Source organism: Parus major, chromosome Z, assembly GCF_001522545.3.
Source record: "Parus major isolate Abel chromosome Z, Parus_major1.1, whole genome shotgun sequence".
In the NCBI taxonomy this organism is placed as follows: domain Eukaryota; kingdom Metazoa; phylum Chordata; class Aves; order Passeriformes; family Paridae; genus Parus; species Parus major.
In genome coordinates this window covers 10,130,817-10,148,106 of record NC_031799.1, presented here as the reverse complement: position 1 = coordinate 10,148,106, position 17,290 = coordinate 10,130,817, and the positions used below count along the sequence as shown (strand labels likewise).

Below are 17,290 nucleotides of genomic sequence, written 5' to 3'. Positions count from 1 at the left end.
CTAGAGGTGATTATTCATTGCCTTTGGAATCCACATATAATTGTGTGATGTAGGCTGTCAGGTCCGTTCCAGCTGCAAATAAATCAATGAGGTTGAGAGCCAGGGATGTCTTTGTTTATTTTCTGGTTTTCATTGTCATAGAAGAGAAATAAAAAAGGCTGACAAAAAAACACAGCAACCTGAGAAAATTGTTTTGAATAGGAACACAGCCACCGCCCCCCCCCAAAAAAAAAAGAAAAGGAAAGGGGGGCTTTCCCTTCCCTTGTGCAAAATTATTGTTTTTCAGTGATAGAATTCCTATTACTGATGCTTCAATGGCATTGTCAGGATCCAGGATTTGGCATCATCCTGTAGAAAAAAAACTCATTTGAGAATATGTCTTTCAAAAGGTCATGGTCTCATGTCTCAGTTTAAAAGATTTCTCTAGTAAAACTCTGGTATTTATCTGTGCAACTCCAGCTGATTGTAAGAGCAGAATGAATTTCTTATTGTATGCACTGTTTTTCTAAGTTCAAGTTTGAGAGGTAAATTGTGAAATATCAATGATTAAGTCCTGAATTCCTTCATAAATTTGTTTCTAAACAGTCCTCTGGCTACACAAAAGCCTATTAGAGGTTTATGAGTCAAATATACCTATCTTTTAGAGAACTCTTAAGTCCATTGGAGTTCTGTCACGACTGCTTATGAATTAATATATAATATATAATTAATACTTAATAATAAATAATAATGAATATATAATTTATAATCTTCTATTTCTTCCCAATGTTATCATGCTTTTGAATTTTTAGTATTTCTCAATTTATAAGAGTCATACTGAGTAGTAGCTGAAGATGTTTCTTATATTTTATGTTTATGTAAACTTCTTTAGTAAAACATTTTATTGTGCAGAACCATGAGCATGTCTTGGGGAACATGTGTCATTTGCAGACAACATCTCTTGTATCTGTACAAAAAATATTTTCTTACTCTTCTGTGTGTTTCTCTACATATCACTGTATCAGTGTCATATAAAAAGTATTGAAAGTCCTAAGGGAAAAAACAGCTGAATTCTTAGAAAAGCTGAACATCTGTGCTTTTTTTTTATGTTTAAAGGGGTGTTCATGGTTTCTGAATTCATGGGAGGTGCATCATGAGGATTTCAAAACATGGCAGTTTTAGAGAGAAAACTTTCACATCCTGTGAGCAAAAGAAGGCAAAGGAACTTTAACAGAAAGAAAATTAATCTGTTTATTATTATAGCAAAATAATTTTCCTCACCTGCTTGGTTCCAAAGAATGTCTTACTGCAATTTTTTCTCTGATAAATAGCTCAATTCTTTTCTATCTTGGCCTTTTTTTTTTTTTTTTTTCCAGTGCTACAGCATACAGCATTCAAACATGAAAGGCTGACTGCTGCTTTTAAGACAAAATGAAATGCTTTTATTGCAAAAAGTGTTGTATTTCCAAAACAGTGAAACCAATCTCTTTGCAGATAAAAGAATGATTTGATGGAAGGTATAATTCTTGTCAGTTTGAAATAAAACCAGTAATTTTTTTCAACCATCAAAAATAGTTTATTTTACAGAAGTAGTTTACAAATAAAAAACCCACTCATACCAGAACAGTGTGAAATGGAAATCTTAAATGAATAATTTTTTGACTGAAACCATATCCTTTGATCCTCTGAACTCATGGGTGAATTCTACAACTAAGATATTTTCTTTTTACAGGCAGACAAAAGAGTATTTCCCAAAAATGGTTTGTACAGTGGACACTTCTAAAAGAAGTGGTTGCTGCTTGCATGAGGGTCTAGGACCTATGGGAGTACAAGGTCAGCCCGAAAGCCCAGCCTGCCCATGGTTAGTTTGGGACAAGAAGGATTAGTCTGACATGAGAGAGGTACAGGCATGTTCTGCTCTGATGTCCCTGGAGGGTATCTCATGCTGATGTCTCAGCTTCAAGGAAATAGAAATCTGGAGCACGAAAGGTACAATAGGAACAAGCCCTTTGGACTGCAAAAACAGTGAAGAGGCACTCAACCAAGAAAGCCTTTTTTTCTACTAAAAAAGCTCCTGCAGTGACAGCATCTCAGCAGCAGACTGAGATTTCCTTCTTGGTGGAGGGTTTTAATTTTCCAGACCCTTGGCTTTGTTGAGTATATGACTGACTTTCAGAAGGAGATCATGATCAATAGCAGATTCCTGGCAAGAGGCATAAAAGAAGGCTGGAAAGTAGGAATATCTCCTTGACATATAGTCTGTTTCTGAGCTGCAGCTGGTATTTTTCTATTCAAAAATGAGGGGATAATCTTTCCTACATAGATTTATCCAGCCATTTCTGGTATGTCTCTAAAACACTTCTGATTTCCAGTTTTTTGTGGCATCTAACAGGACTTGAGAAAAGCATTTGACACTGTGCCACATGACATCCTTGTTTCTAAACAGGAGAGACCAAATGTTTGGCCCAGAACCCAACTGTTTTGTCCAGAAGCCCATGGGCAGCAGGGGAGGGAGGGGATTCTGCCGCTCTGCTCTGCTCTGCTCTGCTCTGCTCTGCTCTGCTCTGCTCTGCTCTGCTCTGGTGTGACCCATCTGGATCACTGCATCCAGAGCTGGGGTCCCAACATAAGAGGTATGTGAACCTCCTGATTTGGGTGAAAAAATGTTTTGTTTCTTCCCAGCTTGTTGTGAAGCTCCCTACCTTTTTTGCTAGAACAAAGAGGCAGGAGCTCTCTGGATTGTCTGTGCCACTTGCTGCTTCCCCACGTTGTCTGTTTTCCAGCCTTTTTAGGTGCTTATTATACACAGCCTTTCTCTGGAAAGTGTTGAACTTGTTGATTTCCCACCAGCTTCAGAAGCACTTTAAAGTATTCATCACCTCAGAGACCCTTGACATTTCATCAGATCACTCTCCTAGCAGAAGAGTCCTTGAAATTACCAGAGTTTTTAAGCTAGTCTTTGTCTAAGTAGCTTACTGAGTTACTGGTTTTGTATCAAATTTGATTTGGTTTTTATTGAGAATGTCCTGCCAAGTTTTGAGCAGAAACTTGATTGTTAGTAGATTAAAGAGTATTTGTCTGTCTTGAAGGCTTTTTCTTTTACTGTGGGCTTTTTGCACAACTTATATTTCACAGTACAGGTCATCTCTCTGCAGCTCTGAGAGAGAAGTTGATTTTCTGCCTATGAGCTGTAGTGTCTTGTGTGCACAGGTAAATTTGATGATATATCAGTGCATGCACTGTACCTCTCATATTAATGGGGATGAGTCTCAGTCAGAATTCAGGCTTCAAGGAGGATTCACATTACATTCAGAGCTAACGCAAATGGTTCTTGCTTTTAAACTGACCTGAATCCAGTGCTGAATCAGGTCAGCCTCCAGCTTTGTTATGTATGAGAGGGAGCTGGGATTCATACTAGATTTGTAAAAACATTCTTGGTGGTATGCCAGATGCCAGTCATGAAAACATGAATCGTTCTCCATACTCAGGCTGACAGAAATAACCAGGAAAGTCAAGTGTTTGGTATGTGCTTTATCCCAGGCCAGAAGGAGTTTAGCACATCACACTGTGATTGCCAGTTACCATCATGCTGGTTCCCAGAGTGGCACATGCTGAGCATGAGCTGTGCACTAGAGACTACACTTCGTCCTGGATCTCAGTTTGAATCTTGTTTTTATAGTTTGATTTAATTTCTTCTCCCCTCTCCTTCCATATCTCAGTTCCGACTTTCAGTCCTTTCCTAAACAGAGTCTAGTTTGTGGTGCAGAATAACCTTTTTGCTGTAATGTGTCACTCACTTGCTGCAGCTGCCCTCTGCAGCTGCCCTCAGCCAGGACTGAATTTTCCTGTTTTGTATGGTGTTTGGTTTTGATAAGCTCCCTCCCCCTTCATTCATCCCCAGAGATAGCACAACAAGCTGCAGCTTGAGCATGGCTCAGGCTGTCACAAGGCTGTGCAGAGCAAATGGAGCAGCTGCTTGCGCACACCGCCCTGGAAACAAGGGCAGTGCCTCTCAAGCTGCAGTTGTTGAGCAGAATCCATGACTCCTCATGGATTCATCAGAAGATTCTCCCATGTCACAGTGCTGCTCCTTTGCTACTGGAAAGTCTCCTTCTGGAAAGGCATTGGAAACACGGGTAGTAATTAAAGAAGAGGCTAAGGGCATCATTATGGACTGCCTTTAAAGTCACCTTGAAATGACACTGATGATAAGTGATGGCATGACCCTTCCATGGCATGCTGAAATTCATTCCTCTGTCTTGTCTGTGCTGTGAAGCTTCTGAATTTGGAGGAAGAAGAGGCAGAATCCTCCTCTCCCAACACACCTATGATGTGCAGACCTAAAATAGACTGTCTGCTTCTAACAGCACTTCTTGGTTTTGGGTTGAACAGAGTGAAAGGAGGAGAAGAGCATCAACAGATGGGTCAGTCTGATGTTGATTTCCTCACAGACTTCTTTTTCATCAAGAAAAATAATTTCTGTGGGGAGGAAGAAGTTTGGCTGTGACCTTCCCTTGCTCTACTGTTGAGAGAAGTAAAGTTCCTGACAGACTTTCATCCACTGGAAAATGGGATAATTGTGGTTTCTTCCATCAATCCGCACATGTTGTGGCAGCTGTCATCATTTGTATCTCTGCTTGCTAGCTGTTGACTGGGGGTCCTGTAGGTCACAGTAATACAAACAATACTTGTCAGTAGAAACAAAGTCACTTGTCGTTTGATCAAATGTTTGCATTTAGTTATTCTCTAATAAAGTTTGAACTCCGCGGTATTAACACTGTCATGCTCACTGGCTTGAAATTAGTTTTAGAATGTAAGTGAGCAGGAAGCCAAAACAGCCATGGTGCTTTCTGTCTTTGTGATTAGAGATCATGTCTGCTTTGTGAATCCTCTTGCCTGTCTTTTCATTCTTAATAGAAAGCACTGCTTAGGCACAAAACCTCTTAACAATCTGGTGTTAAATCTTTACTCTTCAGCATTAGGTAGGCTTTAACTCATCAATTGTAACCTGTTTTGCAAACTGTGGAAATGCATTGGGTTTCAAATCAAAGCCTCAAAACTTCTCATTCAAAGTGTCAGAGGGGATTTCAAATACTGAGAAGAACAAACTATTTTTATGTAGTTAATTTGCATTTTCATAAAAGGCAGTTTTCATATTAATGAGATAAAAATCCCCAGTTTGTACAGCATAAGCCCTCGGATACAGTGTTTCTGAACAAATTTGATTAGAAAAATTAGAGTGAGATATTCCAAGAGTATTTTCCATGAAGAAAACAGCTGTTGTTTTTTCTTACTCTCCCAAACTGTCTTTGGAGGAATTGGGCAAACTCTTTGTTTTGTCTCAGAACAGTAATACTTGCCTGAGTTGTTTTTTGATCCCAAATGAAATAAAAACTTGATAATCTCACTCTCCTGGGACTAAAGTCAGAGTAAGCCTCTTGTTCGTGGTAAAGCAGTGGGGTTTTTGTTACTTTTTTCCCCAGTAGTTGCCATTAAAGCTTCCAATATAAAAACAGGGGAGGAGGGGAAAGGGGAAGGCATAAATATGAGGAATAGAAAAAAGTCTCATAAAAGATACATTATTGTTCACCAAAGAGCATCCTTAAAGCTGGATAGCAAAGCTGATTGATTTTCAGAGTTATATTTAGCTTGCTATTATATTCAGCCTGAGGTAGAGCTTGAGACCTTATTACTTTTTCATAGTCCTCGCTTGATGCAGTGCCAGTGTGACCTAGCTGACTTTTGCAGGAGGAAACTCATCTGGGCATATTTAATTTTCAAGGTAACATCTTCAACTGATATAACTTGCTGTGTGGCTCAGAGCACTGGTGAGGGACCATGCACCTGGGCTGTGCTGGTGGGCTGTCACCTCACCCAGAGGTGTCACCAGATCAGGCAGCCCAAAGAACTGTGACCTTGTCTTCCTCAAAGACCCAGGGGACTCAGCAGCAACTGAGCAACAAGGCAGTACTGACAGAAGGACCCTCAGACCTTCAGAGTCTGAACTTCAGGCAGTCCTTGGTGATCTGTCTCAGCAGCAGTGTGAGAATCACACTAGTAAATAGAAGAAGATTGAGTTAATGAATTATTAATCAGTAATTGCCATGCCATCTACCTGCTGGATGCTCAGCATTTGGCAAACACACCTTGTTTCAGCTTACTATAACCAGCATTGAGAGCTGAGTAAAATTTATTTAATATTATCTTTGCTCTATTTCAAGACCATAAAAATGTCCTGTTGCTAGTACTCTAGTGGACAAAAAAATTCTACTCTGTTGGAATTTAATAGTCTGAGCTTTAAGTGTAGCAAAGAAGGACAGTTTTGGCTTGTGTGGATCCAATGGGACTTCAAAAAGTATAGTGAGAATGTGGAAAGGAGCTGGACAACATGAAGTGACTGCTGCTGGGCACAGTTACAGAAACAGGAGCTTCATGTTCTTCATGAACTGCTGGATTTCAAAGCTGCAGAGATGCTACCTAACAAGGCTCAAAGAAACTTCATGGCCAGGCAATTATCATCATTTGTGGATCTGCAGTGAGAAAAGGAGATGTGATATTTCTACAGTGCAAATATTGTAGAAAGCTGCAGCAACAGGGAACTCACAAGTGGACTGTTTATTCTTAAGGAAAGTCACAAAACACAAGAAATAATGGATGTTTTTAGGATGGACAATAAAGATGGTAGTGGAGGATGCCAGGATCTGAATGAAGCATGAACAAAGATGTCTTTTAAAATGGTGTGTTCCAAGTTGTACATTTTCAAGTGAGCATGCTGCAGTCCCTACAGAAGATTAATTTCACAGAGAATTTCCTTCAGTAGAAATTAGTGTACCTAGGCTGCTTCAGATTCTGTGTGAGATGCAAAGCTTGCATTGAGTTCAAGGTCCACAGAAGTGACACACAGTTCAAAATTATTTAATGAACTGTATCTGTGGCACAGCTGAGGGACAAATTAAGACATATTTTGAACTGTTTGCTTCTCTTACATGTTTTTACAAAAGCTGGGGGTTTTTAATGCCTTAGCTTCTTAAGACTTACCCTAGATAACTTACATCCAGGAAGTGTGAAAAAAAGAAATGAAGTTGAGTGTGGTCACCGTCAAGCTGGTGCTATAACCCAGAGTATTGATTCTCTGCCAAGACTCTCAGCTGAGTGATTGTGTATTTTAAGTAGTTGTATGGTAGCTGATAGGCATGGCACTAGAGACTTGATTTCTCTCCTTTGCTGAGGGATATGACCCCAGCCAGAAAGACCCATCTCTCTGAAGTGTCCTGAACTGATGTCTGTCTCTTAGGAACCTGGGAACTGGAGGATGTCAGAAAATCCTTCCTCTCCAGATACCTTATTTTCTTCTAAAAAAGTCCATCTTGCTGTAAATTTGACTGTTTTCCTCTCTGTCCTCTGTATCTGAACTTTCTGAGTCCGCATTGTTTAGGGCTTAACTCTGCACCTCTGGCCAGTTTTCTGGCAGTTCCTAAAATATTATAGCAAGTGTGACAAAAGAAAGTAAAATCTCATGGAATGATAGTATTCTGTTCTTCTAATTACTTTGTCCTAAAATTAAACTATTTTAGTTTCAGACCAAAGCTGTGTTAAACCACAAGGCTGTGTTTCACCATCACAACACCTTCTTTGCTAAGTAGTGCTAAAAGCATAGTTTTTTTCTGTACAAGTGTGTAAGAGTGCTCTCCTCTTCTGTGGGTTGTGTTCATAAAAATCTAATCAAATTACTCAGTACCTAAAAACCCCAGCCTCTTTCTGTTCTGAGTGACATCATGGCAGGTGTATTTTTTTTTCTAGCTCTGTCTGAGGATGTAGTGAAAAATCTCATCTGGATGCTAGGTTTTTCTTTTGGCTGAAATAGGAACAGATGAGAAATTCAAAAAGGAAGATCCCTGGGGAAAAAAGGGACATACAGAAAGGAACTAAGTGATTAGCTAAAATAAATTTAGTGTGTGTAATGCTAACAGATCATTTACTTCACCAGCTCAGTTTAGATTATTTGCAGCTGCACTTCTCTGGTAATGCATGTTTCATATGCCACAATTTTTTCTTTAATTCTTGTATTCAAACCTAATTTGTCTTACCATGTATTTCAGTTATAATAAACATCTGGAACAAAGTACCTAAAGGTAAAACCAGGATCTTGCCCTCTTCTTTTTGTTTCATGTTGCTTCTAAAACTCACTGTATTTTCAGATTCTGTCACTGTCCTGTTTTCAAAAATATTGTATGAAATTTGTTGTCAGAAATATTGTATGGTTTCAAGGAGTTGAAAACTTGTCCTCCTTGAGAACTCCACTGTTCTCACTACAGATTTTTTTTTTCTTCGTTATTATCAACAGATTCAGTTATTGTAACTGTAGACCACAGATTGTGATTTTCCCCTCCCTTTTTATACTGACACCCACTAATTCCAGGCTCTCATGTCTGGGGTAGTATTAGAATTTCAAAACCATAGCCAAGGGTAAAGCTGCTCTTTCCTTTCCCACAGGACTCAGCTTCAGCTTCCCACATGGAACTGATTGGAAAAAAATATGCCAGAAAATGTATTTTGATAAATCCCCAAGCTTTTGACCAAAAGAAATATGTGAAAAATATGTGCTTTCCACTGGAAAATGTAGATTCTAGTGAAATCAAAACAGTTGGTTGAAAACTTTAAGTCAGAAGTGTCCTAGGATCATCATTATCCTTTTGGCGAGTGACACGCAATGTAGGAGATGTGATGTGTTCAGGGAGCTGTTTGTGTCAAAATAATGAGGCACATGAATTAAAAATCCCATTAAATGATCTAGCAGCACTCCCAAATACAGTATGCTAAACATTTGCAGCCACAGCATGTCAGAATCTGAGGGCAGAGAGTGATATTTGAAAGAGGGGAGAACAACAGTTTACAAAAACTACTGTGATGGATTTGTAGATTTTCCCCTGTAGGCTTTCAGAGAAACACATACCCCCCCAAACAAACACACACCACCCACCCCTATTTTCTGACCATTTCTGTTGCTGTATTACATAGTAGCTTTTCATAAGGAAGTTCAAACGTGGAAAACTTCTCTGCAGTCATTTTTTTCTGTGGTGATAACTAAACCCTTTTATAAATGTAAATATGAATAGCTTTTTTCTGATGAGGCTCTCATAACTGCCCTCCTTTGTGTGTTTTGAAGCTGTGTGAATGCAGTCAAAAGCAGGTGAAGCTACAAACTCCTCAGAAAAAAATTATATTGTACTTGCATAGCTTGAAATCTGTTGGACTTTAAATGAAAAATTCTTACTGTTATATTTGTGAGTTCAGAAAAGAAAAGCTATGAAGAGCAAAACTAAAGATGTATTTAATCAGCAAAGGGAATTTTGCCAATCCTCAGTGCTTTGAAGTAAGTTTAATGTGAAGATTGGTCTTTTTTTTTCTTTGGTCTCAGTGTCAGCATTTAATTTCTTGGTGGATAGCCTGTGCAGGGTTAAAGTGCAAATGCAAAACAAGAGTTCAGTAAGTGCTGGAAGTCTCTGGAAGCTTTTGGAGAGCCCCTGTATGCTGGAAATGGGCTTTTACAGTCACATTCATGTAATGAAGTTTTGCTCTTTTCCCTGCTCCATACAGCTTGGATAGACAGCTGAATTTTAACATGCAAGCATTGATGAGAGAGCTTGAGTTTACCACTGATAGGATTGCTTCACCTTTTATAGGATTATCTGGCCTTTTTAGTTGCAGATAGACCTTGACACAATAATCCAGTGACTATTGACACTTGCTTTAAAAAATCAGGGTCTTCAAGTGAAGATGGCTAGTTCTTCCTGGTCCCAACTGGCTTAAAACCCCACAAAATAATCAAATAATCCAGTCACAAATCACAAATGTCCAGCAAAGATTGAATCCTGTGGAATGAAAAGGAATGGGCAAGGATTGTGAAGGTGCATTGATTCCCTGAGCAGGATGAGGAAATCCAGATCACAGATTTCATGGTCTGACCACTGTAGATGCATTCTTGCTGTATGGATTCACTCTTCCTAACAGTTTTATCCAATGTGAACATGGATAAAACTGCTGCTTCTGTAGTGTGACTCTGCTTATATGCCTTAATTTATGATTTAAAGAGAAACATAAACACCTTTGTATGTTGTTTAGTAATCAGGAGTCTCAGTCTCTTTTTTCTCAAAAATAAAACAAAACCCATACAGGTAGTAGCTCTTATCCCAGATGAACAAACACATGGGACTATGAGTCCTGAACTTTTGATGCTTTAGGGATATAAACACAGCTTCAAACCAACACTAACCTCTGGCTTCAAAACTTTGTCATCCATTGGAAAGAAAACATTTCTGATCTTCTGAACTGTTGGGTAAACTGCAAAATGACAGTCACAGTTATTTATTTGTACAAGTTTGCTGTGGGATGTATTGGGCCTGTGGCAATCAGTGTGGAGGTAGAAGGTATCTCACTGAGCTGCCCCTTGTCTCATTGTAAGCCCATGGTTATTTTATAGCTTTATAGGAGTGGTTTTCTTTCATTCACATGTCCTTAGCCTCATGCTGACTTTCCCAACCATCCAGAGAAACCCTAATGCTTTGGAGTATTTAAAAAGATTTTAAAATTTGTCTGTCATTCTGTGTTTGAATACAGCAGCTGCAGGAACAGAGTGTTGCTGCATTTTTTTCCCTCTTCCAGAACAGGCTAAGAGGGGTGCACTGACCACAGCAAGAAAGTGAAGAGGAAACAAAGCCATGAGACTGGAATACCCCAGCCTCTGTCACATCCTCAATGTGGTCTGGGTTGTTGGTAGATCCTTTGCTTTTAGATTTAATACTGCTCCATATATCTTGATGTGGAAGGGCAATACAGTGGTTTTGCAGTGTTTGCAGTCCCTGCCGAAATGCTGAGACACAGTGGGCCAAGGCCATGCCTGGTTGGAAGTGTGTGATCATGGCAGAGTGATCCAGTAAAAGGAGCCTGTACAGCCCAGATGGGTATCAAGGGCCCTGTCGCTTAGGCAAAGCAGGGAGGCTGAAACAAAAATTTCAGCATGTGAAGTGTTGCAGCCTTTGTTAGCTGATCTACTGGATGTTCTTAATGGCTTGCTAATTCACAAGAAAACTTCTTATTTCTTCCACTGTAGTGTTGGCCTGGGCTCCAGTGAGGGTTTATAGTCTGAGTCAAACACAGTCTAGCCTGTGTGATGGGTTAGGTAATTGATTGTGGGACTGCAGCTGGGAGCAGAATTTCGATTTGCGCTTATGAAACAGCTTCTATTCTGGTCTTGATCTCTGGGGAATGGATGCAAAACACCAGAAGAACAAGATGCAGCTCTTCCTCATGCATCATGTTTGGCAAATCAACTTTTGACCTTTTAGTGGCTTTGTAAAAATATGAGAGTCTTTGCCTCAGTTTCAGGTTATTAGGAAGGAGATATTTTTTCTGTTTCCCGTTGGGTTGTAATGGCTGTGAGGTATGAAACAGCCTAGATGTATGCAGCAAAATAAATACTGAAAACCTGTTGTGTTCATATTTCTCCAGTGTAATCACTGGCATATGAGGAAAACTTGGGATTAGTGGTATGAAGAGTATATTTTTGACTTCTAGTACTGAACAGAAGAGATTAACTCTTTTGTGTTTATTTTCAGACTGGATATTTCCATCTGCCCCATGGGGATTACTTCATTGAACCCATTAAAAAGCATCCACACAAGGAGGGAACATCCCATCCTCATATTATTTATGGTGCAAATAACCTTCAAAATGCTTTAAGGAGAAGACGAGCCATCCCGATGGAAAAGGAACAAGCATGTGGACTGAATGGTACTAATTTTGCTGGATTTCTGCCTATTTGCTTTCTGAATCTTTTTAAGCAGATATTTTCCAGTGGTGTGTGCCTTTCCTTCTGCTAGGCTTTTTAAAATTCTGTAAGAACAGATTATGCAAAATGAGAGCATCTCAATCAAAACACCACAGGAGCCACCCATCTGAGTTCCTTTCTGAAAAGTTAAATACTCCTTATGACTACTGGGATATGTTTTTGACACCATTGATCCTTTCTACCCCTTAATTTTTCTCCAGCCATAACTGTTCAGTGAGGCTGCAACTTGAATCCTTGAGGAGTTTTGGGATAAGATTTGCAGTCAGCATTATTTTTAATAAAATGTTCTCTTTCCATGTGAATTCTATTTTCAGCATAAAATATCTCCCCTCTAATCCATGGTTTGAATTTAGGATTTCTAGATTTTCTGTGATTGTTAGCAGATTATTTAAAGAATTTTATTTAGTTATTCTGAAAGTGAAGTACAGGTCATCAACAGCAAGGTTTTTTTTTTGTAGAAGTAAAAATAGCTTAGATGTTGGTGCAGTAATACTCGGGATCATGTCTTTTGTGAAAACAAACTAATACACTATGCTGGAAGGGAAGAGTATATCTAGAGGGTAGATATATGAGGGCATCTCATAATTACAAAATTAGTTCTGCTATTTAGTAAAATAATTTATTTGATTTATTTCACACCAAAAATATACAGATTTTGTATTGCTTCTCTGATGTTTGAGGCCTTGAATCTGAGTCTGCACCAAAATTTAGACAGGCATAGTATTGGTAGGGATGAATCAGTGATTACCTACTTGACCTAAGGCCTGAGTTGCATACAAGTAGAGATGCAGAAGACACAGGAATGTGTTTCTGTCTTTCACAGGTCAGTGGTTTAAGAGAAGTTGGTTCCTTTCCAGGAATAGGAAATGAAAGGAGGAATGTAGGAATTTTTAATCCCCAATCATGACTGCTGGTGAAGTTTTACTGCTGTGTAATATGGATTGGTAAATTAAAGAAGCAAAGAACAGCTTGACCCCCCTGTATTTCTGGTCACAGACCTGAATTGCAATTCTTGCTTTCTGGCCCAAGGTAGTGCAAAATGGTAATGGGAAAAACACGAGAAAGGTGGTGGGGAGAGTTACTCAATCTTCTGTGATACCAGGAAAGTAAAGTTAATGAGAAGCCACAAAAATTAATATGAATGCTGCTCCATTTTGTTATTCATCAAGTAAAAATATATCTACTTAACAGAAAATAACCCTGGATTTGAAAAACCAGGAGTGTCTAAAGGTAATATTTATATTGGTGTCAGTTTCAAATAGCCCCCTGAATTTTCATTACTTCTGATGACTGCTGGTCTAGACAAGAGATATTACTTTAGATTTACCTGTGAAGAATGAGGAAGTTGTTCTTGCCTACTGTCTTCCAGGTTTCTTTTATGGATGAAATGAGATAATTATTTAAAAAATGCAGTAATTTTAAGTGTGGAGAGAAGATAGGAGATCCTTGGGAACATGCTGTGTACTATGGTCTTCTTATTTTCTTTCTACCTCTCACTTTTTGCCTCTTGTGTCTTTCTTCAAAGTCATGCAGAATGAGACAGAAGAATATTGGCTGTACCTGGACACTCCAGAAAAAGAGCATAACTTCCCTGCATCACTTAGATTATCTAAGTCTGCTCTAATAGGCTTGTCAGTATAAACTCTCTGTCTGATGTCATTCATTCAAAAGTGAATGAATTTCTGGTGATAGCATGTTCATGATATTGCGGGCAAACAAAGGTTGGTTTTGAACCAACAAAGTAGTAAGCTATAATTTATATTTCTATTTTTAACTGAGCCAGTCAGCCTTTAGCGGTAATATTTGCTTTTGATCAAATAGTAATCTTGGCTATCATGAAAGTCAAAGAATCGGTGTGAAAAAGTGCATGGGGGTAAAACCATTTCCTTCATTATATTTTGCCCTTTGTGTGACAGCCTATAACCATTACAGATTCCTCAAAACGCCTTAATGTCTTCGTGCTATGTGTCCTGGGCTGCATCCAGAGCCCCGTGGGCAGCAGGGGAGGGAGGGGATTCTGCCCCTCTGCTCTGCTCTGCTGAGACCCAGCTGGAGCATCCAGAGCTGGGGTCCCTGCACAGGAGGGACAGGGACCTGCTGGAGCCAGCACAGAGGAGGAACATCAGGATGAGGGGTGGAGCATTTTTCATCCTGGAGAAAAAAAGTCTTTGGAGTGAACTAACTGTGATCTTTCAGTACCGGAAGGGAGCCTGCAAGAAGGATGGAAAAAGACTTTTTACAAGGGCTTGGAGTGATAGTACAAGGGGGAATTACTTTAAACTGAGAGAGTATATTTAGATGAGATATTAGCAAAAAATTCTTTATCTCGAGGGTGATGAAGCTCTGGAACAGGTTGCCCAGAGAAGTTGTGAATGTGCCTTCCCTGGAAGTGTTCAAGGCCAGGCTACATGGAGCTCTGAGCAACTTTGTCTAGTGGATTATGTCCCTCCCCATGGCAGGGGATTAAAAGTAGATGATCTTTTAGGTCCCTTCCAAACCAAGCCATTCTGTGTTTTGTTATGTCATTTCTGAGTAGCCAGCTTTTCAACAGGGATAGAAGAAAAAATTCAGTGTCATCTTCTATTGATACTGCGCATTGTCAGAGCAGTTGCTCTTGTTAGAAGTGAAATACAGAACAAAAATGGAAAGTGATACAATTATTGTTTTCTGTGCCAAATGTATTCACTGCTTTGTCTTTGGTAAATACTTTTGCATAAATAAATTTTAAAGGTAGTAAGTTGACTCTACCATCTTTTCGGGGTTTCATGTATTTCACACTTTTGAGGGTGGTGCGAGAAAGGTTGTACATCCACATGACATCACTGACAGCTTAGAATAATGCCTTTTGGGATCACTTCAAGGCAAAGCATTTTCAAGTTGCAGTTCACAGTTAATTGTTAAAACCAATTCTATTTTATAGGTTAAACTCAATTTTGTTTTTTTCAACCCTGAGCAGCCACTGAGCTAGTGCTTAGCTGATGAAGAGTTGCCTGCTGTATGTCTTACAGAAGCTAGTGTTCAGGTATTTTTACCTTGTGGGCTGAGACTCATCATGCAGAGTGCCTGCAATTGTTTATTTGAGCTCTGAGTTTGTTAAGCTTTTTTAAATTGAACTATGACGGTTGAGTTATTTCTGTGACTTACTCTAGGTGTGTATTCAGTTAAAGTGTAGTGATGATTTTTGCTTGAACAAGTTGAATCACCTGGATGTTCACAAGTCATGCACAGTGCACAGAGTTGAGTGGTGATAATACAGATCTTTTAGTCAGAAACTAACCTGTCTGTCAGCAAGGAATATAAAGACTTATACTTGTTATGTATGTTATACTGACAACATCAAAGTAAAGGAATTACTAAGGGAGGGAATAGGGAGAGGATGCAGATCTCCAGTACAGTCTTTTTCTAGGTTTGATTTTTTTTAGTGCGAGATTTGTGTCTCTTGGAAGAAGCCTTGTGCAACAACAACTTTTACTGTGGCAACAACTGCGTGAATATCCAGGGTTCAACCTGCTTGTTACTGGTCTCGCCTACATGCAATAATGCTTTAGAATCAGTGACTGTCCTGTAGTCTTGCAATGATTACATTAATTACTTTATAATTGGCATTACCTTTAACATTTTCAGATACTTGGAGAAAAATCATCGCAGTAAATTGCATAAATTAGAACTTAAGTTTGTTCTGCACACTGCCATTGCTGCTCAGGCAAATGCCAACTGACTCAGTCATTAGCTGCATGAAAACTAATCTACTAATCTTGAAAGCAGCATAACAGTACTGGACACTGCTAGTACTGTCTTACTGTACTGTTTGAAATATGTGTGAGAAATAGCAGAAAAGATAAATGAAAAGTATCCCTATCCCTTATAAAAAAACCCTCTCTAATCCTTTGTACCCACAGGAGAGGAAACAGAAGATCCAGGAATTTGTTTTATTTTTCTAAATAGGTTATTTTAAAAACTTGACAGTGCTCTGAGATATAATGTGAGGGAAAAGAAATTATCCTATCTTCTGCAGAAAAAGAGGTGATCTCCCATTTCTTCTGTTTGTTTCCATTGTTTCATACAATTCAGCCTGACACAAGGTATTGTTTTTCTTTGTGACCTTCAAAATAAGAGAGATTTTGTGAAGTTTGTGAGTGAAAATGCTATGATGTAATGAAACTCTTCTTAAATGCTACTAAGAGGGGACTGATACAACTGATTTGACTGCTTCAATAAGATGAATTTATTTTTCTTGGGCTGGAGGGAAGGACAGGCTGCTGCTGTTCAGAGGGTGAGGGCAGTTAAGTGTATTCAGATTGCAGCTTAGTGATTGCTGCAGAAGGCTGTGATATATAACTAAGGAGTGAAAGGTTTAGGATATTAAAATAGATCACTAAGAATATTTAGTTGGAGCTTTAGGAGTAAAAAAAAATTGCCATGTATTTTTACCCTCATTTTGGCATTGAAGTATTTGATAGATTAGAAGTTTGGATTAGTTTGGATTTGACATGGGTCTCCAACTCCTTGTCTGCAGAGAAGTTACACATCTTAAAACTGATTTTTTGCATTTGGAGCAGTTTTGCTCCAAAATTGGAACTGTGATGGAATAAAGCTGGGGTGGAAGAATGGAGAGAAGAGGCTGGCTGCTGTGTAAAATGATGAGGAGGGGAGAGGGAATTAAGAAACAGAGCTTCTTTTCACATTGTCTGTGCAAAACTGTTTTTAAAGTATTTTGATTTAAGTATATTTGCGTGATGATGGCATAATTAATTTAACAGAAGTTTAGACTGCCATTAAGCTGTTTCAGATAGTGACTACCTTTTGTACATCCTGTCTGACTAGAGGACTTTTTTCAGTCTTGGTCTTGCTTTTTGATGATTAACTTGATACTATCAAAAGCTTCTCTTCAGTTTTTATGCTTGCAAGGGTACAGGATGAACTACTAATACTAGGTTTTGACCCTGAAATCCTTCCTTTAATCACTTGAAGAAGGAGAAGGAAAATAAACCAGGGCAATGGTTTATTCTCAAGTGATAACCTACCTTCTTTTATTTTAGAAGGACATTGTGGTGTAAACAGCTTGGCTTGGGCTCCTGGTTGTAAGCTCAGAACTCCTGGTAGAGACTCTGTCACTTCTGTTGCTTTTAAAGAGAGTTGATGGTAATTTCCCAGTATTTGTTTATCCTGTATTTAAGCACATTGGTTATAATTCAGCTTAGTTAGCTTGGTTTCTCCAGGACACGGAGACTGTTATTCATACGATGGTAAGTTGGCACATTGAAATTTAGTAACTGAGGTTAATTCAGCCTCAGTTTAGAGAGGAGCACCTTCCTCCCTGCATGGCTTTTCTTCCTACAACTGGCTTGTCTGAGCTGTTCGTGAGATGCTTGTCATGAAAAAAAGAACAAATAGGGACATTCAGTCAGAATGACCTCTATTTTAAAGCTGGAACAATGAATCAAGCAGCTTGCAGAAGAACAC

General features: G+C 39.0%; 1 protein-coding gene across 1 annotated transcript in view; it reads left to right on the top strand.

Moving 5' to 3' along the window:
• ADAMTS12 (ADAM metallopeptidase with thrombospondin type 1 motif 12) overlaps positions 1-17,290 on the top strand; it is a 148,506-nt gene that overhangs the window by 46,407 nt on the left and 84,809 nt on the right. The window contains exon 4 of the mRNA XM_033520470.1: positions 11,595-11,769. Within this exon, the coding sequence (XP_033376361.1) occupies positions 11,595-11,769 (175 nt within the window). The remainder of the gene's footprint in view (positions 1-11,594; positions 11,770-17,290) is intronic.